Source organism: Eptesicus fuscus, chromosome 3, assembly GCF_027574615.1.
Source record: "Eptesicus fuscus isolate TK198812 chromosome 3, DD_ASM_mEF_20220401, whole genome shotgun sequence".
NCBI classification, from domain to species: Eukaryota; Metazoa; Chordata; class Mammalia; order Chiroptera; family Vespertilionidae; genus Eptesicus; species Eptesicus fuscus.
The window spans coordinates 42,915,142-42,925,486 of NC_072475.1; the positions used below are offsets into that span (position 1 = coordinate 42,915,142).

Consider the following 10,345-nt stretch of genomic DNA (forward strand, 5'->3'; position numbering starts at 1 on the left):
AAAAAAAATACTGCTTAGGTAGGCATACCCTCCCTGAGTGACCACCTGCTGGCTCCTTCCGTGCAGGCTGGAGAGCAATTCGTCAAAGAAATCTTGCTTTTAATAGTGTGTGGGAGGAGGTGGTTTAGATTACTTATGGCTAAACATCAATAAATGATCTTGCAAGTTCATTATTTTGTCTCCAACTACCTCCCACCCCAGGTCTGTGAGGGCCAGGATCAGTGCCTTGTTCACGGATTTCTCCCAGGTGCCTAGAAGGCGCTAGAGACAGAGTTATTGCATGAATGACTGACTGGATGAATCCATCCATCCATGATTCATCCATCTCCTCCTCATCTCAGTTGTGTGAACTTCTGAATACCAAGGGTGCCGCCCTCACCCCAGCGGTGGTGGGACAAGGACACGCAACGGCCCAGGGGCCTCACCCTGAGCACCCACGCGGGACACCTATTTCCAGGCTCAAGTTCAGCCTCCCGAATCTGCTGTTGTGCACGAGAGACGCCGAGGACAGAGGCGACTTGTGAAGGGCGGGTCCCCCACTTCCTCTGGGCCCTCTTCCAGGCCGCGGGGCGGGCCTCCCAGGGCGTGGGCGCACACAGAAGGTGCTGTGAAATCCAAGGGCCCTGGCCGCGCCCCTGCAGCCCCTTGAGCTGGGCAGAGGTGGGCTCTCCGCTGATGGATTTCACGACCTCCGCCCCAGCCCCTGCAAAGGGAGAGAACGGCCTGCAGGGGTTTGGGGCCCCGGCACCCCCGCCATTCTCAGGCCAGAGACCCCGAAACAAGAGGGTGGCGTGGAGTGAGGCGGCCGCAGCCAGGCACAGCCTGATAGTGCCGGGCTCCTCGCATAGTCAGTCTCACAGCTTGGCAGCTCGTGCTGTACCCTGGGCGCGCTTTCGATTTAGATTTGTTGTTGTTGTGAACCCTCACCTGAGGATATTTTCCCATGGATTTTTAGGGAAAGTGGAAGAGGCGGGGAGAGACACAGAGAGAAACACAATGTGAGAGAATGGGTTGCCTCCCCGCACGTGCCCCAACCAGGGCCGGGGATTGAGCCTGCAACCGAGGTCCGTGCCCTTGACTGGAGTCCAACTCCAGACCCTTCAGTCCGTGGGCCACGCCCTACCCACTGAGCCAAACCGACTAGGGCTAAATTTCATTTTAAAAATACCAAGCACGTTACCCACATTCTTTCTTTACATGGTAACACAATCAGAAGTACAAAAAAAAAAAAAAAAAAAAAAAAAAAAAAAAAAAAAAAAAAAAAAGAAAAGAAAAGAAAAGAAAAAGTCGGGTTTCTGCCCACCCTAGTCTCCCAGTTTCTAGCTCCTAGAGTCTTTCCTGGGACACAGGATGGATGGGTTGATTCGCAGGACAGGAGGATGCTGCCGCAGGAGAGCGCTCGGCGCACTCAGCCTCTCACCGACTGGTTCTTGGGAGCTGCGTCCCTGGAGACCGGTCGGCTCCCGGGGTGTGTGAGTGGGGGGTGGAGGGGAGGTGGGGGGATCGAGGGTGTGTGCACAGGTCAGGGAGAAGGACGTTCTGCAGGTTGAGCCTGGCTCTGCTCAGTATCTTCCAAGAATTGCAAAGTGGAGAAGAAAGCAGCCTCATTACCAAGGACACCATAGGCAGCGAGGAAGGGAGATGGGTGATCTCTGGATTCAGCGGGGTGACAGAAGGCGGCCCAGAGCTGTAGGTGGTTGTGGGGGAGGGGTGAGAAACAGAGAGGAGGAAGAGGAGCAGGGGGAGGGCGAGGGAGGAGGTGTCTTAAGAGGGAAGGAGGGAGGAGGGGGAAGGGGAGGGGAGAGAGAGAGAGAGATTGTGAGAGGGAGACTTGTGTGTGGGGACTTGGAGGGATGCCTGGGGGAGGCTTTAAGAGTGGGAGGATCTTGAGATATGGATCACTGTCCTTCCTGTGGTCCCTTTTGTACTCACAGGCCAGTGAAGATGAGGAAGTTTGATTTGTTTCCACCTGCAGTATGGTAGGCACCCAATAACCGGGACTGTGGAACTGGACAGCTACCTATCTAAAGTACACACATCAAACTAGAACAATGCTCATGGTAGTCCTCAAATGAACTTCCCTGGTCCACTCTACTGAGACAGTGGAAAACCCTTCGCCGATTCAGGGGGGAGCCTTAGTCCTGAGCACGTTCATGTCTTCCTATTCTTTCACCATCCAGTTTTACATCATGACTGGTACCAACACAGGCACTTCCTTCATGCAGCAACATGATGGAGCAATGCAGGACCAGTTCCACTCGTCTTGGGAAAGTAAGTTCCCTCCCAGTGTCCTGGGGGCCATCCTTCACTGGGAGGGGAAGGGAAAGAAGGAGGAATCGTGACTTAGAAACAAGGCTTTGTGTCTGGCCTACTCCCTTGCTTGGTACCTTAGCAATATTTGGTTTCTGTGTTACTATGACTTCCTGGTTTTCCTCCTACCTCCCTGGCTGCTCTTTCATGGTCTGCTTGACACGTGCCTCTCTCCCTTTTCTCAGTTAAACGTGGTACCTCCCAGAGTTCCCTCTTCCCTAGACCCTCTCCCTGGGTGAGCTCATCCATCCCTGAGGGACCAGAAATGGATTTGATGACCATTTGTGACTCCTAGATTTCCCTCTCTACCCATCCCTTTTTCTTTTTTTTAATTTTTATTTTTTAATTTATTTTTATTTTTTATTTTTTTATTTTTTAATTTCTTTATTGATTAAGGTATCACATATTTGTCCTCGTCCCCCCATTTCCATCCCACCCCCCTCCCCACACATGCCCCCACCCCCCTGTTGTCCTTAACAGCTGGTTGGGCTCATATGTCTGCACACAAGTCCTTTGGTTGATCTCTCCCTTTATCCCCACCCTTCCCTACCCTCCCCCCGAGGCCCGACAGTCTGACCCATGCCTCCTTGTTTCTGGGTCTGTTCTTGTTCATCAGTCTATGTTGTTCATTATTTCCCCTAGATGAGTGAGATCATGTGCTATTAGAAATACACTTATAAGAACCGAAAATGAGACAAGCAATAATGGTTATGGTGACAGGCAAATGAATCGGTCTGTAGTGAGTTTCTCTCTGGGCCAACAGTTCTTTTGAGACCCAATTTCAATGTCCAACAGTTCCTTATGTGTACATGTCAGCACTGACATTTCAGTTCTGGATGGTGGACAACTGGTGGTAATGCAGGTCCGACTCTGTCTGGTTTGGTCCTGGGCAATCTGCAGTGATGCACAGCTGCTAACTGCTAGTATGGGAAGGCCACATCAGCGTCTTCTGTCTCTGGACTGCTTCTCTTCTGTCTTCATGGTTGGAGTAGTCCTGTCGATTCTTCTCTTGCTAGAATCCACATGGTCTCGGAGTTGTTTTCTGAAAATATACAAACATATTCTCGACCAAAAGTTAATAAAGGAATATTTTCTATAAATTTGACTGGGGATCCTTTTTCAATTTTTGCCCAAATGATTTTCCTCTGGCTTGTTTTATCACCTTGTGTGTTTTTCATGGGTGTCTTGCCCCATCCCTTTTTCTTGAGCCCCAGACTTGTACAGCCACCTACTTCCACCACAACACCTCAAACTTTCTATCTCCACCCAGAATTCATCTCTTCTCCTCCAGCCTGTGTCCTGGCTTTCATTTTCTCAGTGATTGCATTTACTTTTCTCCTCAGCTGCCCAAGCTCCCTGGCCCCTTTCTCAGCCTACCGACCTTCAGCTATGCCATTCTGGTCAGGAACCACTAAATCAGCTCTCCAATCCATGCACTTTTCTTCTCGTCCAGCCACCATCACCTGCTAGTTTCCTAACTTGTCTCCCTGCTTCCAGGTTTGCCCTCCTCCAGGCCTGAGTGATGTTTCCAAAATGGGCATTCGATCATTATAGCTGGCTTCGGCGTAAACACAAAATTCCTTCCTGTGGCTTAGAAGGAATCTGACCTTTGTCTGCTTTTCCACCTTCATGTGTCACCATTCCAGGCTCAAACACTGAGGTCCAACTATCCTATTTCGTTCACTTCCTTCCATGGTTATGCTGTGACTGAGGGACGTTCCCGTGGTCCTTTCTTCTCTCCCCAATATTTCCTCCACCCTTCTTCCTCTGGCTATACTGATCCTTTAGATCCCCATGGAGATGATAAATAGGATAAGGGTTTCAAGGTCTGGGTGGTTCTTCTTAAATACTATTCTTGCTAAATATTAGAATGTAGCCCGATATTTTGCACACATAGCTGTAACTTAATGAAGGAAATCCAACAGGATAAGATTAGCCAACTGCCAAGAAGAAATCAACATGTAATTAACCAAATAGTGTATATACGTAATGTCTAAGCCTCCCTGGGAGAGACAGAGCTTTTGGATGTAAATAAAACTACCTAATGACAACCATGTCTGGTCCTTGAATAGAACACCCCAAGCAGGGGACCCCTTGAATTTAGTAACAGAGACATCTTTATTCTAGGAAGTGTTTCTGGATTCCAAGTCCAGCTTAGCTGCCTCTTCTTACAGCTCTTTTCAGACTGTAGTTGGCTTGCTGTTTATTTATCTTTCTTTTCCCCTTGAACAATAATCAGCTTGAAGACAGGGACCCTGGCATCTGGGTCACTTCATTGCTCTCAGGGACTGGAATGGAGTCTGGAACATAGTAGATAATAAATATTGAGTAACAGCCTGCATAAAAAAAATTTGAACATGTGGAAATAAATAAAGACCAACCAAAGGACACAAGCAAGGGCTATCTATTCAGAGTATATCAAGGGAGTCAACCACCATCATTTGCTTTTTGGCAAAGATTCAAGGCAGGCAGGGGAGTGGAAAAGCTGCATAGTGGAAAGAAGAGAAGGCATCAAGTATGCCCTGATTGAAGCCATTAACATGGGGAAGCTGTAGGCTGGCTAACTAGAAGTGGAGTAGCCCATGGGATTGGTTAGGGGTGCATAATTAGCTTTCTTTGATTGGTCCTAAGTTGGAAGAACAGACAAAAACTATGGAAGCTGTTAGTTATTAACTGAGTCCTGCCCGTTTGGAGCCAGCTGTTCCAGGGGCTATTGTTTGGCTTCCTGGACTGGTTGCCTGAGATAGCTATCTAACTCTACGAGTCTGACTTGTAGATAGTAGGCTGGCTTCCTGGGCTGGTTGCTACAGATTTTGGGTCAGAGTTTTATTTTTATACAAGGTCTGGTCATTGTCCATTTGTATATTCAGTAGATAGTAGGCTGGCTACCTGGGCTGGTTGCTACAGATTTTGGGTCAGAGTTTTATTTTTATACAAGGTCTGGTCATTGCCCATTTGTATATTCAGTCTCTTAAACTAATATTTATTAGCATCTACTGTACACCGTACTTTGTGTTGTGTTGTATATGTAGTGCCTCATTTACTTTTAACCATACCTCTGTAGGGTAGGTATTACCGTTTCTGCTTAACCCTTGACCACTTCCTCCTTCAAAACTCAGGCTATTTACATTTTCTGTCGTCTAGCTCTCCTTGATGCCTTAGGTTGTCTCCTGACCTCACTCCTCACCCAAATTCACTAAGGATAGGGTTTCTGAAGTTCTCTTCCAGCTAAAGGTTGCCATCTTCTCAGATATGCCATTATCCTTACTCAGTTCCTTCCCACAAGGCTAGATTCCTAGTTCTGGATTTCTTCATCTTCAGTGACCTTCACTCCAAACCTCTTCAGTCACCCACACCTTAACCATCAAGCATATCAGTCATCATTACCAGGAAAAGTCTCATCTCTGATAGATAAATACTATCATCTATTCTGTGATTAAAATAATATCCTACCCTTTTAGTTCTTCTGGGAAGTAATTAATTTTGGGTAAGGGCATTATGGTAGATTTCAAAATACTTTTTAGTATTTTCTAAGATATCTGAAATGTATTACATGAATAATACTCCCAAATCCTCTAAATATTATTTTTTAATCTTTAAAAATTAGTGTCATCTACCTGCCTACCCATCACTCTATCTCTCTCCTAGAAGGAACAGGAAAGGAAAGAAGTCCATGTAACATTATACAGTCACCGTTACAATGCAATCAGAATCTATAATGATGAAGCTTCTTTAAAATGAAGTTACTATAATTATTCTGAAAGATCTCCAAAAGTCACGACAAACACAATTGACATAAATCATGTTTGAGTGGCCATGTTCCAATATGCTGAGTATGATGGTTAATTTTATGTCTTGGCTAGGCCATGGTACCCAGTTGCTTGGTCAAGCATCAGGTTAGATGTTGCTGTGAAGGTATTTTTAAAGATGTGATTAACATTTAAATCAGTAGACGTTGATTAAATAGATTACCCTCCATAATGGAGGTGGGCCTCATTCAATCAGTTGGAGGCCTTAAAAGAAAAGACTGCGGTGCCTTGAGGAAGAAGGAATTCTGCTTCCAGACTGCCTTTAGACTCAAGGTGGCAGCCTCAACTCTTCCCTGGGTCTCCGGCCTATTGGCCTGCCCTACAGATTCAGATTTTGGACTTGTTAGCCCTCACAACCTCATGAACCAATTCCTTAAAATTTCTACTTATTCACATCCTATTGGTTCTGTTTCTCTGGAGAACCTTGACTAATACACTGGGCAAGGACCATATGTGCAGGACAAAATTCCCACACACAGCACAAATGATCAACAGGATCCACCTCTGTAAATTACTTCCTCTTGCCTCCAGCTATTAGTCTTCTACACTTCTAACTCCTCCTCATTAAATCTGTCCTCACATCTGATAACACTCATTTACGGTGGTTGACTCAGAGATTATACTTAAGTTTAGTAGGTGGTTTCAGCCAGTACATGGTGTCATTATTAGCATTTTAAGTTTCTTGTTTCCAAGTTGAAGAAGGAAGAGTCTTAACATTATCCTTGAATAAAGAATGTTCCACTAATAGGCTAAGAGATTTATTTATCATAAGGCATCCTTTTCTTGTAATATAATTTTATTGGTTTCGAAGAGGAGACAGAGACAGAAATAGGAATATCGAAATGATGAGAGAGAATCATTGATTGGCTGCCTCCTGCATGCCCCCAACAGGGATCAAGCCCGCCATCCCGGCATGTGCCCTGACAGGAATCCAACTGTGACTTCCTGGTTCATAGGTCGATGTTCAACGATTGAGCCACACTAGCCGGGCATCCTGAAAGTAAATGTGTCTTAACCCTTCAGGGTGGGGCATGGCAGGTTTTATGCAATCTTAAATTTATACAATTTGAGGTCCCTAATTAGAAAAAGGAATACAGAAATATCTCACTTTTGCAATTTTCAGTAATATGTGATCATATGAATGCCTTGTGATGGCTCCTCCCAGGTCTTCGGACAGAAGATGTAAAGTGAGGGGCTCTGAAGCTCAAGTTTTATCTGGCTTCAGGGTCAATCTGGCTTTGCTTCTGGGGTTTTAAGGGCAGGGACTGAAAGGAGGGTGTGGTTTCTGCTTTGCTGGGGAGGGAAGCTGAGGCTGGCTGGGTTCCAACTGCTGGAGGAAGATACGTTTATCTTCCTCTAGATCCAGAGTGTCCCTCTCCTCTAAGCCCTGCCACTGGGTGTTGCCAGATCCTTGCTCCATTTCCATCCCTTCTCTTTCTCTGCCCCAACCCCTTGTCCCAGAGTTTCCAGGCTCTTGCACAGTTTCTTTAGGGAGTGTCCAGTGATACTCCCTAGGCTAAGAGATTTATTTATCATAAGGCATCCTTTTCTTGTAATATAATTTTATTGGTTTCGAAGAGGAGACAGAGACAGAAATAGGAATATCAAAATGATGAGAGACAGCATGCAGCCCTGCAAATGCAAATGCCTCTCTCTATTTCCTGAAGCTGCTCAGTCTCTGAGGACAGCATTTCCAACTGCAGGAGAGGTGGTGGATGCAGCTGCTTCCTGAGTGGGCACTTTTCTCTAGGTCTTTTCTCCGCAGCTATGGACAGCATCGCCTCCCTTCCTCCTGCCTCTTCAGACTTCCGAGTGCTGGTTTATCCATCTGACAGAAGCACACTCATGCTATTTGAAGCACTGGCTTTCTAATTGTAGCCAGAGACAAGTATTTTTATATAGTTTGCTTTCCTGTATTTCACTGAGTATATGATTTACCGGCACCCCCTGTCCTCATTCTGGGAGAAGCTCCACTGAATGAAAATTTCTGCAAATTCCAGGGCGCTGACATACTCAGGGTCTCTCTCAGCTCAGAGTTCCTGCATCTTCAGAATCACTGGGCTCATCGGCACCCACATTTCATGGCCATTCCTTCCCTTCCACTCCCACCAACTGAAATCTGGGCGTTTTCTTTGATCTTACCCTAGAATCACTCACGCAAGACACATAGGTATCATAGACTTTACTGAACAAGTTGGAACAATGGAGTTTTTTTTATATTAGAGCAAAAACCAAACAAGTTAAAATGATGTAAATATCATTCTCATTTCTCACAACCACTTTTGGGAATTTCTCTCTTGCCTCCTTTCTCCCCAGACATGAGCCTCTGCTAAATTGGTTGCTACCCCTTCCCACTCATCCCTTAGTCCCTTAGAAGGTAGAAGTAGCCCCATTTAGTTGAGATTAAACAAAACAACAACAGCACAAGTTCTTCATCCTGCTACACATAGTGTGAATAAAAAACAGAAAAATGAAGAAAACAGAAGACCTCACCATTCTGCAAAAATGGACCCCTCTCTGTCACACATTGCAGCCCTTCAGCTGTACACACACACACACACACACACACACACACACACACACAGTCAGCCTTGCCTCAGATATCTGGAGAGAACTCTCTCTGAGCCCCCAGCAACACCCCACCTCCCTCTATTTCCTCATTTCATTTTCTCCTCTTGGATCCCAAAAGCTGTCAGAGAAAAGCACTGCTCCTTGTTCTCACTTCATGGAAGTCCACGGCCAGGAACCATCCTGAGTAGTGAGACAGGGAAGAGGCAGACCTGGAGAGGACAGGGAAGCACTCCTAGGAGCTGGAAGGTTTATTTAGGAACAAGGAAGATGAGTCCTGTGATGGAGAGCCACATTGTAGACCCCAGGGCATTTCCATGCTGTGCACACAATGGGCATCTCCAACACTTTCATGACAAAAGGCCAGCACAAAGACGGGTCCTAATCCTAGACACCGCCATCTTGCTGCTCGGCCCCTGCCCTGAGTTTCTCCAGCTCGTCACTGCTGTAGCCTGTGGGGCATGGCTGGTATTTGGCACCTGAGGCCTCTGTCCAGGAGGGGCAGTGATGATGCCAGAGGCTGCAGATGCCATAGACAGTGGCCAGTATGGCTGCCCCTAAGCCCAGGTGCCAGCAGAAGAAGATGGTGAGGAAAGCGAGGTCCTCGTGGTTTTCTGATCGCCAGGACTGCCCGGAGGGAGGGATGTACATCACCAGGCAGAGCTGCAGCATCCAGGTGCTCAACACCAGCCCCAACCAGGTCTTGAGCACCCAGAGTTGGGGCTGGTCCGGGACCCAGACCTCGATGGTGAGCACCAGGCTGACCAGGAAGGTGGGCACAATGAACAGGACGTGCACACGGATCTCCAGGGCGCTCTTGTTCTCAATGTGTGCCATCATCAGCAGTGCCAGGACGCAGAAGGCCAGGGCCTCGGCCGCCCGCTCCAGCTTCATACTCTGCCGTGCCTGGCACGACTGGCTCACAATGTCCACCGCACCGCTGAGCATGAAGAACCCGTACATGGTGATATGATGCCAGTTGTTGGAGAACACGAACGGCCGCCGAGGGTCCTCCCAGTTTACTATCTTCATCCGGTTGACTCCTGGTGGGTAGAAGAACTCGGCCAAGATGCCAGCCAGGCTGATGACGACCTTCACCACTCCTTCCACAGGGACCGGCTGCCACCTGTGTCCTCTCTTCTCCTTCGGGGGCAGAGGGAGCTTGAGAAACCTCTGTCCCCGTAGCAGGGCCAAGGACACCAGCACGGAGTAGTAGAGTGAGAAGAAGAGGAAGCAAATCCCTGGCAACAGGTGTCCCGCGAGAGTCCCCATGGTCTCTGTGTATGTGGCAGGGCCAACAGGGTGGGAGCTGGCAGATGAGCAGCGACCTCACAGGGCTTCTCCTCACAAGCAAGAGTGGCTGCTTCTGAGCGGTGGAGAGATCTCCCCGATCAGCCCCACCCCAGCCTCCCACACCTGGAAAAGCATGCCTCACCTCCTGTGCTGGAAGCACCTGAGTTCCTCCCAGGGTGGGTCTCTTTTAGAGACGTGGCGCTTCACCTCACTCTGTTCCTCACTCAGATGGGCAAGGCCTAGAATCGCCAGCTCTGCACCTCCCTGCAGGCACTGGTTTACCCTTTCTCTTCCACCCTCCACCTCACCCCTCAGCAGAGAGCCGGGAGGGAAAGGGTTAAGTTACTCCAGCAAAGAAGAGAGGT

The 10,345-nt window shown here is 47.8% G+C and overlaps 1 protein-coding gene across 1 annotated transcript; it reads right to left on the reverse strand.

Annotated features, from left to right (window-relative positions):
- Nucleotides 1-8,288: 8,288 nt before the first annotated feature.
- LOC103300656 (transmembrane epididymal protein 1A-like) lies at nt 8,289-10,106 on the reverse strand. The gene has a single exon (XM_008157549.3). The coding sequence runs from the start codon at nt 9,957-9,959 to the stop codon at nt 9,075-9,077; it is 885 nt and encodes a 294-aa protein (XP_008155771.2). The 5' UTR covers nt 9,960-10,106; the 3' UTR covers nt 8,289-9,074.
- Between the last annotated feature and the right edge of the window lie 239 nt (nt 10,107-10,345).